The sequence below is a fragment of the Mustela putorius genome, unplaced genomic scaffold (assembly GCF_011764305.1).
Source record: "Mustela putorius furo isolate JIRA1106 unplaced genomic scaffold, ASM1176430v1.1 tig00003972_pilon_pilon_pilon, whole genome shotgun sequence".
NCBI classification, from domain to species: Eukaryota; Metazoa; Chordata; class Mammalia; order Carnivora; family Mustelidae; genus Mustela; species Mustela putorius.
This window is the reverse complement of record NW_025422115.1, coordinates 6,084,655-6,106,924: the sequence shown is the minus strand read 5'-3', so window position 1 is coordinate 6,106,924 and position 22,270 is coordinate 6,084,655. Positions and strand designations below refer to the sequence as shown.

General features: G+C 43.3%; 1 protein-coding gene across 2 annotated transcripts in view; it reads left to right on the top strand.

Moving 5' to 3' along the window:
* CERS3 (ceramide synthase 3) overlaps positions 1-22,270 on the top strand; it is a 106,885-nt gene that overhangs the window by 68,297 nt on the left and 16,318 nt on the right. For both annotated transcript variants that reach the window (XM_004759830.1, XM_045070704.1), the window contains exon 11: positions 9,760-9,913. In XM_004759830.1, the coding sequence (XP_004759887.1) occupies positions 9,760-9,913 (154 nt within the window). The remainder of the gene's footprint in view (positions 1-9,759; positions 9,914-22,270) is intronic.

Sequence of the window (22,270 nt, the reverse complement as noted above, 5' to 3'; positions counted from 1 at the left end):
TAGCCAAGGGCTGGCAGTGAAGAACCGATATTGTGTCTCCTCTGACAGTCATCCCTTTAGCAAGCATAATTTTCCATATGTTGATTGACAGGAAATGAAGAAGTGTGAGGAAGTCTTTGATAGTTTGGAAGAAAGAATTTATAATGACCCATTATTTGGGGCTGGTCTAATAGTTTCATATCCTCTCAACAGAAAAGTGGGGTTGGTGTTGCTGACGATCCTGGGTCCTCTGGGACCCAGGGGAATGTAGATTCCAGACCTGATTCCTAGTGAGTGAACGGCACCCTTGACTAGCCTGCAGGGAAGTCTGGCCAGACTTCCCTATGGAAGCCAGCTACGTGCTTAAACCAAGACCAGTGTCTTACTTAGACATTTTCTAGAGAGGAGCAGCATAGTGTGGTAGTTAAGTTCATGGATGCTAGTCAGGCCTAGATTCAAATCCTGGCTCCACACTTATGACCTGTATAATCTTGGACATGTTAGGTCATTTCCCTGGGTCTCAGTTTCCTCATCTGTAAAATGGAAGTAATTGTTGTCACAGGCTTAAATGAAGTAATACATATGAAACAGTTCAGAATTGTGTCCAGAACATAGTAAGGATTAGCAAATGCTAGCTACGTTTATTAAAGTTATTAATAAGTCTCTAAGAATTTGAAATTTAATCTAGAATCAAATATGAGACACAACATTTATAATATTCTCCTTGGTTGATGAATCACATTGCCCTCACTTTTGCTTTGGTTGAGCGCATGTGTTTGTGAACTTGTAATATTGTGTGATAGCGGATACTGATAGTGTTGACTTTCAGGTAATAGTTGAATTATGGCTTTTCAGCGTGACTTTTATGATGCCATAAATCCAGCATTTGCCCACCAGTGGTCTCTTCTTATGTTCCAGAAGTACCATATTTTCTGGTTTATCTGTTACTACATAGTAAACTATCTAAAAATTTGATGGCTTAAGACAGTGTTGAACAAGGGGATTTTTTTTGTAAAAGGCCATAGAAGAGCTGTTTTCAGCTTTAAGGGCTGCATATGGTCGCTGTCACATACTATTGCTTGCTTTGTTTCATTTCATTTACAACCCTTTAAAAATGTACCAAACCCAGCTGAGCTCACAGGCCAGAGAAAAACTGGTCGCAGGCTTGATTTTATCACCAGGCCTTAGTTTGAAGACCTCTCTCTTAAAATAACAACATTTATTGATTATTACTATGGCTCATGGTTTGCGGAGTTGACTGGCTCCAGCGAGGTGGTGGTTTTCACTTAGGGTCTCTGTTGTGGTTACAGTCAGATGTGGCCAGAGTTGGGAATTTTCTGGAAGACTTCCTCACACCACATGGTTAAAGTAACACGTAAAAAGTCAACTGGTTGATGCTGATGGCTGGTTGAGACCTCAGCTGGGCCTGTCAGCTAGAATCCCATCACATGGCCTGATTAGCTCGTAGCATGGCAGCTGGATTTCAAGGGTGAGCAGTCCAGAAGAGAGCTAGGCAGGACGCTGTGTGTCCTTTCATAAGCCACCTGCAGAAGTCACATCATGCTACTTCCAACCTCATTTTCTTCACTGGATCCAGATGACTAAGGTGAGCTCATATTTGAGGGAAGGAAAATTAGACTCCATTTCTCCACGGGAATAATTTCAAAGAATTCGTGGGCATATTTTAAAAACATACACCATGGAAGCTTCCAGTCCCAGGGAACGGTCTGAGAAGCTTTGCAGTCTTGCCGCTGTGGTTGGCTTCTGATTCAGCAATGAAGGACGTTAACCTCAGACATTCCCATGATGTCTTAAATCAACAAGCAAGCTTCCTCTTGCCCAGAAAACAACCAAACATCATACGGGGGTTGAGTGATTGTGGAGGTGGTGTGTTACTTTCCCACACACCCTCGACTTTAAAAATCCTAGATTTAAGGAGCCGTTCTCTTGCCAGCATTTCTGGATTTCAAGAAGAATTAGTTGCATGCATTTGGCATTTTCTTGATCTTGATAGTTCACTGAATTCACCAGCCCACTGCAGAGGGCAGCCAATACCACTGTTTGCTGTCTTCAGGGAGTTGGATGGCAAATAAACCAGTATTAACAGACCCAACTGTAAAAAATTTTTTTGCTGGTAAAAATTTTTCCACACTGACATTGACGGGTCCTCCTTGTTTGGAAGGCTGAGGAAAGCCTCACCAAGCTATTGGAAGTTTGAGAGATTGATTCTCGATGGTTTTTGAAAGAATCCATTGTGGTGTGTTACCCTGGCTTACATAGCATTCCCATCCGCTTGAACGTGTTACACAATCATCTTGCGGTGCCAAAGAGGAAAAGTCAGTTCCTTGTTGTTAGCCTGGCTCCAACCATCTGTCTAAAATGTGTAAGCGTAGATTCATTTTTCAAGGATATTTTATTAGTTCAGTTTGGGGGGGGGATTTACTATGGCCCAAACGATGTGCAGATGATAGACCTATTTCATGGATCCAGACATTTCCGAGGCGCCACGGGAGGCCGGCAGCCCACCACTTGCTCTGTTCCTCACAACGGCTTTCGTTACACATTTTGTAGTAGACAAAGGGTCCAGTGGGGAGAACACTGACCCATCTTAAATTTATCTGGAAACTGTGGGAGAAAGAAACAGAGCCCGTACATTACACTTCCCTTTCCCTTGGTTTTCCCCAGTCTCAAACTGTTTGCTTTCCTCCGATGAGCTTCTTTTGTGTGGGTACAGCTCTGTCTCCTCTTCTCTCCTGATTTTTTTTTTTTTTTTACCCCCCAGGAATCTTATTTAGCCAGTTCTCACTCAATCAGTGTCAGCATGTGGTAATTACATGGTTTTTTATAACATGGTTCCTCTCAACATCAGGCAGGAATTCCAATCGGCCTGGGCCAAATTACTTTAATCTGATTGCTTAGTTACCTCATTTGTTTGTATTTTTATTCAAAAGCATTTAAATCTCAGGCTTATAATTTTTAAGGGTATTCCCAAGTGTTGTTTTGTTTTTTTCTAAGATTTATTAATTTATTTTTGCAAGAGGGGGGGAGAGAGAGGAGAGTGCATGAGCAGGGGGAGGGGCAGATTGAGAAGCAGATCCCCCCTGAGAAGGGAGCTTGATGTGGGACTTGATCCCAAGACCCCAGGATCACGACCTGAGCCAAAGGCAGACACTTGACCAACTGAGCCACCCAGGTGCCCGCAATTGTTGTTTAAAAATGATGGCTTCTCTGCTTTTGAATTATTGGATGTATCTGTCTATTTGAATATCATACAAATACTGCTGGGGAATCACTAGGCTAGAAAGACCTTCCTAAGTTCAGGTAAACAATTTCTCTGATTCTTGACACTTTCCTCCATAAACCACAAGGGCAGATAACAATTTAGTCCAGGCTAATCCACTGAAGGAAAGGAGCACTCCGTCTCAACGGAAGTTTACGGGGGGAGGTACTGGCTCGCTGGTTCGTTTCTTGAACTCATCACACGTAGAGGTTGTGGGGAATACACTGGATCAATGAGACACAGTTCCTACCTTGCGGGAGGAGTTCATAAGGGCAGCAGAAGAGATCCTTTTATCAACCACCCTACCTATATATTTGAAGATTATTAACATTGACCTGTGTTTCGGATGTTCAAAAAAATTTTCCAAAGGTGAATAATCTTCAGGTAAAGAACTGCAAGGGTACATATGCTTGTGGTAACTTTATGGAGTCCCCACCATTGGTTCGCTGGACTTCAGGCTTCAGCTTTCAAGGATCTGTCTCTCAATGGCAGAGGAAAACAGTCCCACGGAAAGCCTCAGGTGAAAAGGAATTCTGTGGGTCGTGTGGCCCTAGAAGTACTTGGAATGGCTATCAGAGAGAGGGCAGTTTCAAGAAAAGATAAGCCAAAGCTAGAAGAGTACAGCAGTGCTCTTAGTGGATGCTCAGCCGAGGGAAGACAAGAGTAAGGACCCGGGGGACCTTTCCCATCCTCATAAAGCCTGGAGCCTGGGTTCTGAATAAGTCAAGGGCAGAGCCTGGGTGTCATGGTGCCCTGGTGGGTTTCTAGGCCCTCCTGGGATGGTGCTGTGCCCGACTCACAGCCACCAGAGGAAAGGAAGGGCTCGTGCAATGTGAGAGTGGCCCTGTTGAAGCTGGGGCCCCTCCCTGGAGCCACTACCGCAGATGTGTATCTCTGAACTAGACTTTCCAGTTGCACACCTTGTGTAAGAGACAATGAACTTCACCACCTGGGTTTGTTCAATGTCTCCTTGACAGTGTGCCCTCACGGGAACTCCTTCCCCACACCCACGTGCTCGTTACTTCTGCAGCTCATAGATGTGTAAAGGACAGGTCCAACCATCACCCTTCTTCGTATTGTCATACTTTAGGATAACGGACGTTACCCAGAATTTAGCCAAACTCCTTTTTTCACTTATTTATTTAGAAATAATTTCAAATATATAGGATACTTTCAAGTATATTACCAAGAATTTTAATGTATTGTGTTTACCCAGATTTACTAGTTGGCATTGTGCCCTGTTTGCTTTCTCTTTTCTGTTCTCCTTCTCTCATCCTTCTCATTCTGTCTCAACACACACACACACACACACACACGCATGCGCACGCGCACGCGCACATGCGCACGAGCATATATGTATCTACATGTGTTTTCTGAATCATTTGCAAGTTGCAAGCATCATGTCCGCTTAGTCTTAAATTCTTCGCTGCGTCTTTCCTAAGAACAAGGAGATCCTTTTACGAATCACAGTATTGTCCATTGATCCAATATGTTTTTACCCCCTCCTACTGGATCTGGCCCAGGATCATATTTTGCCTTCAGTTCTCATTCACCTGGAACAGTTGCTTTCTCCTTCAGGTCATCACTGTTGTGGAAGCATGTAGACACCCCTACTTATATTCCAGGTAGGGAGTTAAGATATTTCCAGGATCACACAGCAACTTAGGAAAGACTAGAAACAGGGTATTTGAAACACAGAACAGATACATTCAAATTCAATTAGTAAATCGGACGACTTAAAGCAGACATAATTTGTCTTCCCTAAGTATTTATTAAATTTCCTTCACTACACAGTCACTTTGAAATGTAAGGCATCCCTGACATATACGGTAGGCAATTACTCACCAGTAGAACCAGTCTTTGTTATCCTGAGATGGCTGAATGCGCACCCCTGTAATTAGCGAGAGAAAAGGACCTTCACCTTCCAGTTTTCATTAGGAAAACACAACTTTTGGTGGCTGCCTTATCTAGCCCAGCAAATCCAACTACTGTTTAAACCAACCATGTGATTTTTTTTTTCCAAACCACGGAAACTCCAGTAATTGCTAGAGGGAAGGTGGGAAAGCAAACCAAAGAGGGAAAAGTCTGACGTTCACAATCCAGGGTCACGGGCGTAGTGCAACCTTTCGGACAGATTAAAGGCCAGTGGACAGAGCAGAGTGGTTTCAGGAATCCAGGAGCACGGAGTTTCTGAGCATCCTCTGTGGAAAGAGAAATTCCACATGACCAGGAAGGGAAACATGTGTTTGTGTGTTCATGCGTGTGCTTACACATGTGACACACATGTCTGGGACAAAATTGAGTAAGACAGAGGGGTTGGTTTTTCTCTCCTTCCCACTCTTCTTTTAGCAAAAGAAGAGAAGAGTTGAGATTGAGACTGGACCATCCTTTACTGAGGACATAGACTGATAGAAAAAGGTCCTGACCGAGTAACGACAGCCCCCAGACCCACTGACCCTGGGGCCACAGCGGCCACCCCCTTCAGAGCTCCTCTCCATTTGGTCCCCTCTGTCCTCCTGCACAGAATGTTCCAGCCAGCACAGCGTCCCCACTCCCTCTCCGGAGTGGCCTCCCCTTCCTTTCCCGAAGCAGAAACTCCAGCCCGTTCAGCTGCCCAGTCCCCTGGGTGTTGCTCTCCCTGTAGTGGGAATGCCAACTCTCCACAGTAGGAAGGGGTGGGTGGAAAAGGCGTCGTCAGAGCAGGAGTCACGGCCATGGCTAGAACTACCATTTTCCCAGTGCTTCCTGGATGTGAAGCTCTTCCCAGTTAACAAATCATTAAGCCCACACAACAGTTTGATGAGGGGAGTGGTGGTGTTTTCATTTCACAGAAGAAACGGATGCCCAGAGAGCTTATGTCACTTGCTGCCGACCGCAAGGGAGCCGGGATCCTCAGCTAGCCAGCCCCAGAGCCCATGCCTTTCCTCTCCCCTGGGGGCAGTAGCTGGCTCTCTCTGGAGGCATCTGTATTTTAATGGTGGTCTCTTCCATTTCTAGGATGCTACACTGTGCAAAGCTGGCTGTGTGTTTCCCTGGAGCCTCCCAGTCACGGGGCAGGGCGACTTCCACCTTGTCCAAGGTCCAGGAGGCTTAGTGACTTGGGTGTAGGTTATGAGGCAAGAAAAGTGGCCTCAGCCCCAGAAGGCTGCTCTGATGAGTCTGGGCCGGGTATATCACTCCCCTTTCTAAAACTAGCAAATCTTCCCAATGCCATATCTTGCAAAGCCAACAGGGGACGCGTCCATTCACCTCCGCACCTGCATCTTACACCACCCCTCCCTGCCACTCCTCTCCCTTCAGCTGCACTGGTCTCATCCTAGCCCTTGACTTTTCTACAATGCCTCCCACCTGAGGGCCTCATACATGTGGTCCCTTCCAACCAGGACCTTCTTTTCTGTGTCTTCCCTTGAACTTGAAGAAAAGAGAACTCTCAGGTCAACTATACCCCACCCTCTGTTTTTTTTTTTGTTTTGTTTTGTTTTGTTTTTTCTTTGTTTGGATCACAATGAGTAATTACATAGTTAAGACATTATTCACATTCTCTGGTAGAATATATAAAGGAGATGCTTTTGAATCATTTCCTTTGTTATTTTTTAAAAAAGATTTTATTTATTTATTTGACAGACAGAGATCACAAGTAGGCAGAGAGGTAGGCAGAGAGAGAGGGGCAAGCAGGCTCCCTGCCGAGCAAAGAGCCCGATGGGGGACTCCAGCCCAGGACCCTGAGATCATGACCTGAGCTGAAGGCAGGGGCTTAATCCACTCAGTCACCTGGGTGTCCCTCCTTTGTTATTTTTGACATCGACAAATTCCTAATGGGGATCCAGTAAGGAGGAAGGCCCAGGAAGAGGGGAAGGGAGGAGACAGAGAAGAGGATGTCATGGCCACTGCCTTCGGAAAGCGTGCCAGCAAGGGAAGAGTGATCTTGTACGAGCAACTGTGACCGCAGGGCAGGTTGAATCAGGCCACATTCTCTCAAGGACTTGGTAGTGGGGGAGCCTAGAGGAATTGGTACACATCGAGAGGTGATCAGAAGAGCACGGAGAGCTTTGTTGTAGAGGCGCCCATGCTTTGGTGGGTGAAGACAATCTCAGCTGAAACGGGGAAGGCCATTGTAGGCTGAGAGCGTACAGAGTAAGGCACAGCAATTGCTTACAGATCCAGCAACGAGAATGGCAAAGAGGCTTTACGATGCACATTATTTCCTGAAATCCCTGTGAATGCAGGCACTGGAATGTGAGCCTCACCGCTTCAGGGATTTGGGTCAGTTTTATTCATTGCCCTAGTCCTGTCTCCTATAAAGTGCCAGGTAGCACTTTGGTAGGTGCTCAGGGAACACTTGTTGAATGGATTGAATGGATACTCGTTGCTTCCATTTTACAGTTGAGAAAATGCATGGAGAATTGGATCAAGGCTACACAGAACCAGGATTTTAAGTGAAAGAGCCAGTATATTAAGAAAATGTGGAGAAATATATTTTGTGGTGATAGAGATAAGAAGGGCCCTTTAAAGCATACCATCAAGGCAAACAAGAAAGGCAAAAAAAAAAAAGATAAATTTGGTTACAAGAATATTTTAGAAGTTAGTTTCCCACAAAAATCATTAACAAGGTTGAAAGAAATAGACCATGTGGTGATATTTAATAGGATTTAAAAATAATGTTGTTGCCCTTGATATGTAGAAAGCACTCATGAATCAATGGAAAAAGTAAGTACCCTGATAGAAAAATGGGCAAATACCATGAAGAAGCAGTTCACAAAAGTATAAATCAAAATTACCAAAGAAAACACAAGTATATAAACACATATATTCACTTCACAATAAATAAAAATGTAAATATAAACAGCATGATGCTCTTTTAGATAGAGGCTGACAAAGTACAATGTTAGTCAAGATCGAAGGAAGCAGGTAATCTCATACACTAGTGTAAGACAGTAAATTGTTGTGGTCTTGCTGGAAAGCAGTCTAGCAATGTATTCTAAAATGTAAAATGAGTATACTTTTTAATTAAAGATTTTAGCTATTTTAAGAAAATAATCAAATAGTTCTATCAAAATGTCTTTACAAGTAATTCTTACAATATTCTCTATAACACTATGAAAATTTGGAAAACAATACCTACCCAAAAAGGGATTAGTTAAATAAATAATGATATCTGTAAGTATATTTCTGTGCAGGGGTAGTAGGGGTTGGCAAACTCCAGCTCACAGGCCAAATCCAGCCCTCTGTTTTTGTTAATAAAGTTTTATTGCCACATGGCCACACCCATTAATTGGTATAATTCTGTAACTGCTCTCACACTGTGGTGACAAGAGTATTTACAACAGAAACCAAATGACCCAGAGGCCTAAAATATTTACTATCTGCCCCTTTACAAAACTGTTTACTGATCCCTGATATGTTGGTATATCCATTAACCTGGAAAGCTCTATGTATCATATTTTTGAGTCATAAAAGCGGGGTACAAAATTACATGCCTAGCGTGTTTCTGTGGTATAAAATCGTGTGGTAATGGAAAAAAGGCGAAAAGGAAAAGGAACTTAAAAACTTAAAGAACGTATTTTTAGGAGAGATACAGATCTCTTTATGTATTATAATTCATACGACACCAAAAAGAGTCAGTTTTACCATATGTTCATGTAAAAAGTAAAATATGTATGGGAAAAACTGGAAGATAATACACAAAAGTTCCAATATAATTTGTTTAGACTGATGGTATTATGGGCAACTCTATTTGTTTTTCTTCTTTTTCCTATTTTTGTATGAATAGATTATTTTTATAGTTAGAATAATATACCTATAAGCAAACCAATCCAGCAAGTCTAAGACCATGGTAGTGTATGAGGTCTGGGAACGGAACAGGTAAACCCTTCCTACAGCAGTCGTAGCTGAAGCCACTGTGCGTTCTGGGTGATCAAGGGCAGCTCAGAATGATGTCCGTGAGTCTGTTCACGAAATACATAAAGCATGCAGTTCGCTTTAGAAACTGGAAGTAATAATAGAATTTTTGCTACTTTAAAAGCCTCTTTTATTGGAAAATTTACTTTGGCAAAATTCACCATTCACTTTGCTGCCCAATACACGAGTTTGTGTCATAAGGGCAATTATAACCCTACGTAAACATGCATTATCCTATTTATTCTATAAACCCCCGGGGAAGCCGAGTAGGGTCGTGTAGGCTCTTCTGCTTGCAGAGAGGAAACCCAGGTACAGAGACTAGAGTGCAGGCAGCCTGACCATAAAAATTCCATTTGCTTTAACTTTTCTCCCCAGAGGCAGACTGTATTTTTTTTATTTTTTGTAGCTTGCCAATAATGATATAAAAGGTAATATTATCATATTGTTTTCCCTTGAGAATTTCCTGGGCATGGTTAGAAATGAAATAAATGTTAAATGCCTTGGGAGGAAAAGTATTTGTTTTCTCACTGAAAAGTTGCTAGTACTGTGTAATGAAATCCTTTGGTCTAGTTTTTTTGTTTGTTTGTTTTTTTGTTTTTTAGGATTTTATACTGCACATTGATTCTGCCTCTGCACTACCTGGAGCCTTTCTTCTCATACATCTTCCTCAACCTCCAGCTCCTGGTCCTACAAGCCCTTCACCTGTACTGGTGCTACTTCATCCTAAAGATGCTCAGAAGATGTTTATTCATGAAGGTAAGGTCTGTCTGAGCCTCACTGCTCTCAGCAAGTGGACTTTGTTGCCAGATTGAAGGTGATGCCCTGACGACGGAATGCGTTAGTTATTTTGGAGTTAACCAGAATTCCTTTTCTTCCTCTTGATTTGATCATGATTGATAAAAACGTATCTAAAAGGTAGCTTTTTTTTTTTTTTAGGTGGGTCTCTACAGTGCTTTTAAGAAATTGCTTTTGTTAGAGGACCAGTCATTTTTATAAAGCTTTGGTCCAAAAAGTGTTGCTTTTTTAAAAAAATAGATTTTATTTATTTATTAGAGCGAGAGAGTGCATGAGAGAGAGCTGGGGCAGAGGGAGAGGGAGAAGCAGGCTTCCCACCGAGCAGGGAGCCAGATGCAGGGCTAGATCCCAGGACCCTGGTATCATGACCTGAACAGAAGGCAGAGGCTTAACTGACTGAGCCACCCAGGCATCCTGATTGTTGCTTTTTAAAGGATGTCCTAATGAGCCTAGATTTGCTCTGGTTTGGGACAAGCTTTATGGTGATTATAAGTGATTACTGAGTAATACTTCAGAGCCTTACATTTATCTTTACTGAGCATCCAGTTTGCACGTGATACTCACCCCAACCCTTCTCCTACCATCTGAAATATTGTCTGTCATTTGATTATGCCTTTTTTCCTGAAAGCATCTTCTTCTCTAAATAATAACAAACTAATAATACATTTCAGACAATAGGAGCTTTCTGTTTGTTTGTTTTTAATTCTGTCCTGGGTTTTAATTCCAGAACAAGGGTGGGGAGGGCTTCAGAAATGAGTAAGACATAATTCACTGCCTTTGGGGAAACGACCCGGCATCTGAGGGGATTATTCACCTACTAGCGACTTCCTATAGTGTGCTAAAGCGATATCCCATAAACTTGCTGTGGGAGACAGAAACCCGTTGACTCAAGGGCCGGCCAGGGAACATTATCAAATGGAAGGAATTTGACTTGAGCCTTGAAGGCAAGGAAAAGAAAATCATAGTTCCTTGTCAGAAAATCATACTTCCGAGGAAGTTTTTTTCAATTTATTTGACCGACAGAGATCACAAATAGGCAGAGAGGCAGGCAGAGAGAGAGGAAGGAAAGCAGGCTCTCTGCTGAGCGGAGAGCCCGATGCAGGGCTTGATCCCAGGACCCTGGGCTCATGACCTGAGCCGAAAGCAGAGGCTTCAACCCACTGAGCCACCCAGGCACCCCCTGAGGAAGTTTTAATTAAGCATCTTTCAAGGTGGAAGTTACAGTGGGCCTGTTTTCCAAGGTTACCATCCACGTATAACACAACACGGTATCATCAGAGGGAATGACTTGTAGGTAACAGGTACGGTGGTAATTTACCTGGGAAGTTCATGTTCTGATGAAATGGACATCGTGATAACTGACCTCTGGGTTTTCTACCATCTCCTAGCTTCTAGATCTATACAGAGGTACAGGGAGTTGGGCTACATCTGGATTAATCTCAAACCAAATTCAAAAAAGAGTGCCAAGAAGAAACGCTTTCATTGAATGGTTCTAGTTTATTAATATTCTGAATAGTTTTCTCATGACCTCTGCAAAAGTTATTTTACCTCCGAGTGACTGACAAAGTTGAAGGGAGTACGATAAGGTTAAAAAATGGAGCAGTTAGACCCTTTGCACATGGGGAGCTTGCCAGCCCTGGGTCGAGCTTCCTGGAGCGCGGGTCTCCCTAGCCGGAAACTATGCCCTTAATCACTGGTGAGTGACAATAATTACAGGCTGGAAGGGAGCCAGGCTGAACAAAACTCGGAGCCCAGAAGATACTCTTGTTTGGTTTCAGCACTGTGTTCATATTTCTAATCTCTAATGGGTCGTACCAGGCCTGATTAAAAACCCAGTGGGTTGGGGAGCCGTGAACAGGAATTCCCGATTTCTCATGCTGTACTTTGGAAAAGCTGTTTCCAATTGTGATTTGACAGTGGTGGTGGAGGCCCCCAAAGCCCTGATCCCTGCAGTTTGTATGACTTCAGCTGGCTTGCATGTGCACGCTGTTTTCCACAGCAGTGGCAAAACTGGCTGTGAACTTGGCTTCTTCCTCCAAAGCCGTAAAGCTGCCTTTTAAAGAATGCTATTTGAAGGCCCCGTAGCATGCGAAGGGGGGAGACAGATAAAGGCCAGAGTGGACATTCTTAGAGGAGCAAGGAACAAGTCGGTTTTCAGCTCTACTTAATAACTTGTTAGCGTTTCATGTACATCCCTCGGTCGTTTCGAAAGTGACAAATTCTTGGATATTTACAAAACAGAACTACCGAAGTTCTTAGGCCTCCTAAAATGTCTCTCAAATCTTCTAACGGAGAATGGGAATTTGTCTTTTTCAGTTCCTGATGCCTGATAGGCCCTTGATAAGTAGTGTTGAATATGCAAATGAATATGTAATTCAGGGAAACAAATTGGGGGCAGGGTGGGGGATGGTGGTGGAAAGTTACAAAATTGTTTATTAAACTTTTTTTCTGGTCTCCATGGATTTGCCTGGTAGACCGGAAAGACAAAAGTGACTACACATCTTAAAAATAGTGTTTGTTGAAATATCTACATCTTATTTCCCCTCAACAGTGGGGTCACCGCCTGCATATGGCGAACGAGGACCTTCTACTGTTTGCTTCTGCTGTCTAAGACCTTAAAATAACAATCTCACTATAATTTCAGGGCTCTGACGTACACAGACCATGGCCAGCAGGCACTGAAGCCAAGCTGGTTCCTTTCAAATGGGGGATCTTGTGAGGAACTCCCAGCCCACGCATCACTTCGGGAAGTATGATGGGCCAAGATATTTGTGTTGTCATTCTCTCTGCAAACATGAGACGTGCTTTCAGAGGAAGTGAGGAGGGTGGCATGCTCTCGTTTAAGATTACTTAAGAGAATGTGATCATCCCTACGCTTTTATTTTCTTCTTCCTAAATATCACACTGGGTGCCAGCCAACTCAAGCATGTCTCTTTGACATCTTGGGCTGGTGAGCTGCCAAGACACGGAGGGCGGGGCTGAGCGGGCCGCCATGACAGCCTAGAGCCAGGACCGAGCAAAGAGCCCCTGGCAACCGGCCCCAGCCATCTGCTCCCGACAGGCAGAGTCTCTTAAGTTCACAGATGACACTTGACACACGCTGGACCCGTTTCACTCAAGAATGGCCCCTTCTCGTAAATAGGAGAAATCTGTGGCCTCGACCAGATTCGCACAGTAAGTTTGTGGCCAAGCCAGGGCTCGAACTGGAGTCTCTTTGCTTGCAGTACTCCGCCTTTTCTAATTCCTGTTGATCTGCAATAATCAGAAAATTAACCGAAACAACTGGCATGGAGTAAGAAAGAGTCCATAAACAACTTGGGTAATCGAGATAGTAGAATGAAACAAGAACAGATTCTTTAGCTTGTTTTGGAACTTTCTGAAAACAGAAGAAAACATTTCAGAAATCTGTTTTTTTTTTCCCTTTTTTTTTTTTTCAAGATTGTATTTATTTATTTGTCAGAGAGAGAGAGAGAGCATGAGCAGGGAGAACAGCAGGCAGAGCCAGAACCAGGGTCCCTGCTAGGCAAGGAGCCCAATGTGGGACTCAATCTCAGAACCCTGGGATTATGACCTGAGCCAACGGCAGATGCTTACTTAACTGAGCCACCCAGGGGTCCCTGGAATTTTTTTTTAGTTTCAGGTCACTTCCTAATAAAGCAAGTCCAGAATAGCTAAGAGTACAGGCTTTCCTGTTTGTTTGCTTTGTGATCTGAGGCTTATTACTTCCATTTACTGCCTCACTTTCTCCACCTGTAAAATAGGGGTGATGGTGTTAACACCTGCCTTGTAGGATAAAACCCTCAAAACAGTGCCTGGCACAGAGCAAGAGCGTGAGGACATTGGCTGCCATTACCATTACCGTTATTCCTATTAACTCATGTTCTCTGTGGCAAGTCACAGCGAGGATGTGACTTCCAGGTTGCCTGGCAGTTTGCTGTCAGTCAAGCCTGCCCTCCGTCCCCCATGGATAATGCTGCAGCTGAGTCAGGTGTCCGTCCAGGGTGCCCCTGACCGTTTGCTAAACTTCTTCAGCCAGTTGACTTGTGTGACTCGCATTCTGATAATCCTTTTTGACACTTGCTCTCAGAGAGCAGCGTGTTGGTGAGGAAATATAAAATCAGAAACATCCAGTGAACCTCCAGGTCTCTTTTGCTAGTAGTTAATAGTGGATCTAGAAACTGCCCTTTACTGAACAAGAGATAAAAATATCATAAAGGCTGGCAGTTAGAATACTATAAAAATGCTATTGGGGGGCGCCTGGGTGGCTCAGTGGGTTAAAGCCTCTGCCTTTGGCTCAGGTCATGATCCCAGGGTCCTGGGATTGAGCCCCGCATCGGGTTCTCTGCTCAGCAGGGAGCCCCTGATCGCCCTACCCTTCTCTGCCTGCCTCTCTGCCTACTTGTGACCTCTGTCTGTCAAATAAATAAAATCTTTTTAAAAAAATACTATTGGTTTGGGGCACCCGGTGGCTAGTCAGTTACGTGTATGAATCTTGGTTTCAGCTCATGTCATGATCTCAGGGTCGTGAAAGGGAGCTCTGCGGAGGGCTTGCGCTCAGTGAGGAATCTGCTTCTCCTTCCTTCCCCTCTCCCTCCCTCAACTTGCTCTTGCGTGCGCACACACAATCTTTCAGATAAATAAATAAATAATTTAAAAAAATACTATCAGTTTACACTTCCATATTTCTGAATATTTATATAGATTAACTGCTTTAACAACCTATTAAAGAAACAACAGTGGAGTTTATAACTTGTAAAAAGTAACTGTGCAAAGTTGCTTGGTTTGAAGAATTCCAGATTTGAATATTCTTCTACCCTGTGCATTTAGCCGAGCCACAGAAGAGACTTTCAGAACTGGGGGAGCCCACTAAATATCCACCAGGACAGCATGGTCCCCCTCTCCTCAAGGCTCATTTGTGTTATAAAACTACGCTATTTCCAAGGCAGGGGGCAGTCAGTGAGGAAGTTACAGACTCACTTAAGGTCACACAGGGGTGGGCTTCAAGCTCGCAAAGCCCAAGACTTCACAGCCTATGTTGCTAATGCCGTGGTGGTCTTCTGCCTCCCCAGCAGCTCTGTGTCCTCCAAACATGAGTGATAGGTATTCAGTGTGTCTGTGTTTATCTGTGTCTGTCCGTGTGTGCGTTTAGTGTGTCGTAGGCTCAGCTCTCACACACTTCATCATCTTTTTTCCTGTTCAGGGAGTTTTAATAAATGTACAGAGCCTGCAACCATTCCTCTGTTAAAATATAGAACATTCCCCTGGCCCTATAAATTCTTAGTGCCTACTGCGGGTCCTCACCCCTTTCCACATTGGCAACAACTATTCTTATTTCCATCCCCAGTTTCAACTTTCTTTAAAAAAAAAAAAAAAGATTGATTGATTGATTGATTTTACTGAGAGAGAGAGCAGGGGGAGGGGGCATTTGGAGGGGGAGAGGGAGAGAGAGTCTCATGCAGACTCTACACTGATCATGGAGACAACTCGGGGCTCAATCTCGTGACCTTGAGAGCAGGACCTGAGCCAAACTCTTCATGGACTGCACCACCCAGGCACCCCTCGACTTTCTTTTTTTTTTTTTTTAAAGATTTTATTTATTTATTTGACAGAGAGAGATCACAAGTAGATGGAGAGGCAGGCGGGGCGGGGGGGAAGCAGTCTCCCCGCTGAGCAGAGAGCCCAATGTGGGACTCGATCCCAGGACCCTGAGATCATGACCTGAGCCGAAGGCAGCGGCTTAACCCACTGAGCCACCCAGGTGCCCCACCCCTCGACTTTCTTAAACCTTATATAATTGGAATCATGCAGCATGGGCTTCTCTATGTTCTTTCACTACAAACTTCATAATTTTATCATGACTCCGCCCATTCCCTTTGTAATCCCCTTGTCAGTAATCCCTGAAGTCCGGCTCAGCTCTTCGGAGAGGGCATTCTCTAGAAAATCTCCCTAGGCCTATCCCCATTAGGGGATTTTGTGGCTTAAGACAATCATAAATCCGAGTTTTTATGAACTTGAAGGTGTGGAGTTATTTAAAGAAATCAGAGTAGCAGCAGCAGCCATCTGCGTGACTCCAAGATAAAGAAGAAGGAAAACGTATCATGAGTGAAAGACCCGGGAGCAAACTGGCCTCTTCCCAGATCCCTGCCTCCAGCAGAATCCCTGTTTCTTTGCCCTGGATGCAGGGGCCTCATAACAGACCCGTAGGCACAACCAGGGCACCTAGATAAATGCGCAGGAGGAGACCCAACCTCACACTCACATCTCGAGATGGAAGCAACTCAGAACTGGAAAGAGGGGTTCATCTGCCCGGTGAGGAAGTAGAGGCTCAGCAGGACAGAGGGGCTTCCTCAGGAACCATGACAGGAACCCACACAGTGGGTCCTTTTCAGTGAAAGTTTTTCTACAGCAGAATATCATTATCCAGGGATTTCTTTAGATCCTGGGCTGTTTGATAGCTGTTCCCAAGCTCTCTGGAAATTCTTCTAGTATCTTCTTCCAAATTGTTCCTTCTTTCCGTTAGTCACAGTGGGTACCTGTGTCCAGGTGCTATGACCCTTCTTCCTGCTGCTGACGAAAACAGGCTGACTTCTCAGCTCTTCCTTCCAAGCACATGGGCCTCTGATGGAAAAAGACTGTATTAGTGTTCTTAAATCAGTCAAACGAGATTTTGTTTCAGTTTTCTTCAATCCATCCTCCATTCCTTTGGAAACAGGCATTAGCAGCGGCTAGACGCCAGCAGCCGAGTGAGGACTATTATCTGTAGCTTTCAGCTGCTCGGTGTTTTTTCAAAAGCAGCAAATCTCACTTCTCTGAAATCGCCTGTGAATTTTTAATTATGCACATGATTTTCTGTACTTACTTTATCCCTCATTAGCTCCCTTTGTGCGTACTCCTACATTTTTTGTCTTAGGTGTTTCCTAACAGTGGTTTCGAAAGATACCAGTCCTTTGGAGGTATGGGGACTGGTCTGGTCACTGGATGGGCAGGAGGTCAGCTGAAGCCTTTGTAAAAGGAAGGGACTTTTTCAAAGGAAACTTCTTCCAGGAAAGCATCTCTGAGGGTAGCAGCAGGCACTCAGGTCCTGCCCTTTCATTCCTCTGTCCCAAATGTTGACTCTGATGTTTCCTTGAGCCACACGGGTCATATCTTGCAGAAGTTGAAAAAGACATGAGGGATAGGAGAGGATCATCTCTTGTACTTGGCTTTAAAAATCATTTCACAAAATCCTTGGGGCACCTGGGTGACTCCATCGGTGACATGTCGGGCTCTCAATTTCGACTCAGGTCATGATGAGGGTCATGATTGAGCCCCACATTGGGATCCATGCTGGGCATGAAGCCTGATGAAGATTCTCTCTCTCTCCCGCTCCTGCTTCCCCTCCCTCTCCACTCATGCCCTCATGCTCTCTCTAAATAAATAAATAATAATAAATAAAAATCCTTCCATAAAAATGGAATTGAATTTTATATACTCCTAAAAGCAACAGACACTCTCCATTTTATTAGTAGTGAAATAGACACACGCACAGGCAAATTAACACATGTACACACGTAGATGTCTTATATGGGATTTGAGTTTCTGTTTCTGTATCAGCCTAGACGAGGGGACAAGCACAGTTCATGGCTTGTTACTAAATCTACACATTCACACCAGAGGGGTGAATTAGTGGGTGCTTGGGCCAGAGAGATTGGTCAAAGCACATGTAGGGGAGAGGTCTACTGTCTCTGTTAATATCTCATGAATTTCTGTGGCCACACGCTTCTGGTGATCCTCTCTCCTCCCACTCTACATAAGTCTCAGAAGACAGCTTTATGTAACAGAAAAGAAACCTTATTCCTGAAAACTCATTTGTGTATGCTTCACTGACTGAACCCCCTAGGCACCGCCTTACTGTGCTTCATTTTGATTAATTACTATTACTACGACTTCACAATCTTTTATTTATTTTTTTTCTTTTGTGGTATCTGATCAGCAGTTAATCCAATCTAGTGTGTTTTTAACTTCAGATATTCTATTTTCCATCTCTGTAAATTATATTTTGGCCTTTTTTTATATCTTCCATTTTTTCTTAATATGTTTGTGTTTTTCTCTACCTCCTTGAATATATGGAGCATATTTATAACGGCTATTATAACATCTTTGTTTGCTAATTCCATCATCTCTGATAATCTTGGGTCTGTTTCTATTCATTGAATTTTGTCCAGGTTACATGCCCTATTTCCCAACTTCTTTGCAAAGCTGCTAATTTTTTATTAGATGCTAGAAATTTTGAATTTTACATTGTTGGATGATGGATTTTGTTGTATTCCTTTTAAATAGTGGCTTTGGTTTGTTTGTTGTTTTAAATAGTGTTTTAGGGGGCGCCTGGGTGGCTCATGATCCCAGAGTCCTGGGATCGAGCCCCACATTGGGGTCTCTGCTCAGCGAGGAGCCTGTTTCTCTTTCACTCTCTGCCTGCTGCTCTGCCTACTTGTGATCTCTGTCTGTCAAATAAATAAAGAAACTGTTTTTTAAAAAGTGTTTTTGTATGTAGTATAATTAGTGTATTTTGTTTTTGTATAGCATAAGCCTTTCAAAGGCTTGTTTTTAAGCTTTGCTAGAGTGAGCCCAGAATAGCCTTCAGTCAATGGCTATTAAGTGAAGTGCATCTTAACATTCTCCTCGATGTGCATAAACTAAGAGTTTCTTTCACTCTGGCTGGTGAGAAGACAACAAGCTATGACCACAGTCTGAGCTCCCAGGGTTGTTTTGCCAATTTTTCCTGGTGAATCTCTGCCTGGCCTTTGGTAGTTTCCTGATTCACCTGCACAGGTCAGTGCTCGATCAAGGACTGAAGGGAATTCTACTGAGCATCTCAGGAGCTTTCTTTCTATGTGCCTCCCTTCTCTCCAGCATTCTGTCCCACGAACACCCGCTTCACTTTAGGGAACTCCGCATTCTCTTTCCTCAACTCAGTGGCACTTCTGGGCTCTGTCTGGGCTTCAGCTCAGAAGCAGTAAGATGGTGTGCAGGCACCAGTGCAGCGCTCTCCTCCTTCATTTTCTTTGTCTCAGGAACCATGATCCTGAGCTGCTTATTGTAAGTCTAAATGTCTAAAAACTATTGCTTTTTTTAAAGATATATTTTATCCAGCTTTCAGTTGTCTAACATGCTAGGATAATCTAATCTTGTTTTTTCTATCCTGGCCAGAAGCAGTTGTCACAGCATTTCATTTCCCAAATAATAACAGTATATAAGCTTCCTGAGACAGCCTATTTCATTTTCAAACAAGTATAACTGTTACGTAGATCTTTCTTTTTTCCTGATCTTTCCCTCTAAGCCAGTGCTGCCCAATAAAAACATAATGTGAGTCACACATATAATTTTAATTTATCTAGTAGTGCTTTTTAAAAACTCATAAGGAACAGGTGAAATTAAGTTTAGTAATATATTGAACATAATAGAAGCAAAATATTATCATTTCAGTCTTGCCTGCTATATATTTTGCCTGGTCAATATTTTAACCAGGGGAAGATTATAATCTTATGTAAGGTTAATATCACAATTCAGCAGTCAATACCAAAAATTATTAATGAGATTCTTTTGTTCTTTTTTTCCCATTAAGTCTTTGATATCCAGTGTGGATTTTATTTTACACTTACAGCACATCTCAATGTGGACTGACCACATTTCAAATGCTCAGAAGCCACGAGTGGTGAGTGGCTACCACACTGGTTGTTGTAGGTCTTGGCTCTAGGATAACAAAGGTAATTCTCTTCCCCTGCATATGGGACAGGTGGTGGGATCTGTTTTCCTGTGGGATCTGTTCTCATGGAGTCTCTGATGTTATACTCAATTATAATGGGCTGGCTAAACCCACTGCCCTTCCTTTCCTTTTTTGTTTTTTTTAAGATTTTATTTTTTTATTTGACAGACAGAGATCACAAGTAGGCAGAGAGAGAGGAGGAAGAAGGTTCCCTGCTGAGCAGGGAGCCCAATGTGGGACTCGACCCCAAAACCCTGGGATCATGAGTTGAGCCAAAGGCAGAGGCTTTAACTCACTGAGCCACTCAGGCGCCCCTACCCTTCCTTTTCCACTCTAGAAAGGTTTTCAGTTGGTGAGCAAGGGAGGATGATAGCTGGCCTATCGTCTTGTCTCTTGCTGTTCTGCAAGATCCTGACTTTTCTTCTGTGTTCTTCTTTCCCTTCATTGGTTATCTCCAAGTACCACGTCCTCTTTATTTACCTGATTCTTCCCAACAAGTTCCACTCCCCATCTGATACACGTTGGGGCTCTTTCTCCTTAGCAAGAGCTAGGAACTACGAGGCCCCAGCCTGTGCACATATGCTTTCCCTTGCTCTTTCTGGAAGTGACTTCTGTCTGTGCTTCTTCTAAGTCACTACACCCACCCCGCTCATTTTTCCATGCTTACCCTCTCCACTTTTCAGCCACAGGCTAGAGGGCTGTGGTGGCTCATTGGAATTTGGATGTATAGTTTCTTCTTATAGATAATCTGAACAGTGTTCTCTGTTTCCCAGGACGTCTTGCTGATGTCTCAGTATGGAAGCTACACACAGTAGCCCAGCTGCCCTTAGACAACAGCCCTATGCCTTCCCTCACCATGGCTCTGCTTCTGGAGGTTAAACACCTCCAACTCTTCCAACTGTCCCTCGTCCTAAGATACACTGTTGAGTTTTTTTCAACTAACTCACTTGTTTCATTTTTCCCATATTCTCCTTTAAATGAACAGTAGTTTCAAGACATGGTCTGACTGATACACAAGTAGGTCTCCTATCTCTTTTTGTGAAGACTCTACTTCCGTTAATGCAGCCTAGATTTGTTCTGAGTCACTGGGCAGTCACATTATGTTGCTAATTCATACCAAGTTTGAAATCTATTAAAACCCCTAGGACTTGGGGTGCCTGGGTGGCTCAGTGGGTTAAGCCTCTGTCTTCAGCTCAGGTCATCATCTCAGGGTCCTGGGATTGAGCCCTCAGCTCCTCATCAGGCTCTCTGCTCTGCAGGGAGCCTGCTTCCTCCCCTTTCTCTCTGCCTGCTTCTCTGCCTACTTGTGATCTCTGTCTCTCAAATAAATAAATAAATAAAATCTTTAAAAACAAAAACAAAAACAAAAAAACAACCCTACGTCTTCTTTACATGGGCCAAGCCACATTCCCTCCATTCAAGGGTTGTCTGGCAATGGTCATGATTTGTGTTGGAATTTACATTTCTTATTATTAAACTTCACTTCACTTATCCAGCTTATCCTTTGAACCTTTTGCTAACAAATAGGAAAACGTGAATTTGATGACAGATGCTTAAACTTTCCTGAGGTCCTTTTCTCTAAAAGCCCTATCAAAGATTTAGGAATATTCTATGTAAGTCTGTTCATGAAAAAAGTCATTATGCTTCTATCCGATACGTATTTCCATCAGGTGAGGATGGTGATCACATTTAAGGCAAATACAGGGTGAGGTGTACTGCTCACATCGACAAGAGCTCTCCCAGGATTCCCACTTTTTATTTCAGATCACCTGGTTACATATTAGCTATGTCAACTACACCTGACTAGCCTGGCCTGTGGAGCCTTTAAAGAAAGATATTCATGGCCAGGACCAAACTCAAATCAGTTAAATCAGAATTTATGGAGACAAGACCCAGACATCAGACTTTTTAACAGACTACTTCTCCTGAATAAGTGATTCTGATCTGCCTTTCAGGTTGAGAGCCACTAGAAAGTAGAGAAGACCACGTGTGTGTGTGTATGTGTGCATGTATGTGTGTCTTCTCCATTACTGGGCAAGCGTCCATGGATGGCTCTCTATTTCTTGGGTCTGCTTTCTAAAAAGCAGAGTGATCTGCCTTCTTTCCCACATGTGTGGAGTTTTTGGACATGACCTCCACAAATACTCCCATCATGCAAATTTTAATCCGAGCAGGAGATTTTCATGTTACATAGGTGTTAATGCTAAAAAATCCTTATAAAAGAAAATTCTGACTATTGAAACAAACACTTGGGATTGTTTCCATCGTAGAAACCCAGAATTCTTTAAATAGTACATTTCTCTAGAGAAATAAAGGCATGACTCATTTTATAAGATGATTTACTAATTATTTTTAAACAACCATCTGTTACAGGAAGTGAGACATGCTGCTAATTTTCTACTGCCTCTCTGGACTAAAAGGACTCATGACATAAAGATATTAATAAAATAAAAATGAGTTGGGATCATGGAATTTTTAAACTGGAAAGACCCATAGAGGATCCTCTGCTTTAACTTCTGTTTACAGAGAGTGGCAATCTAGGGAGGGGCTATAGGCCTAAGAAACAGCCTGCC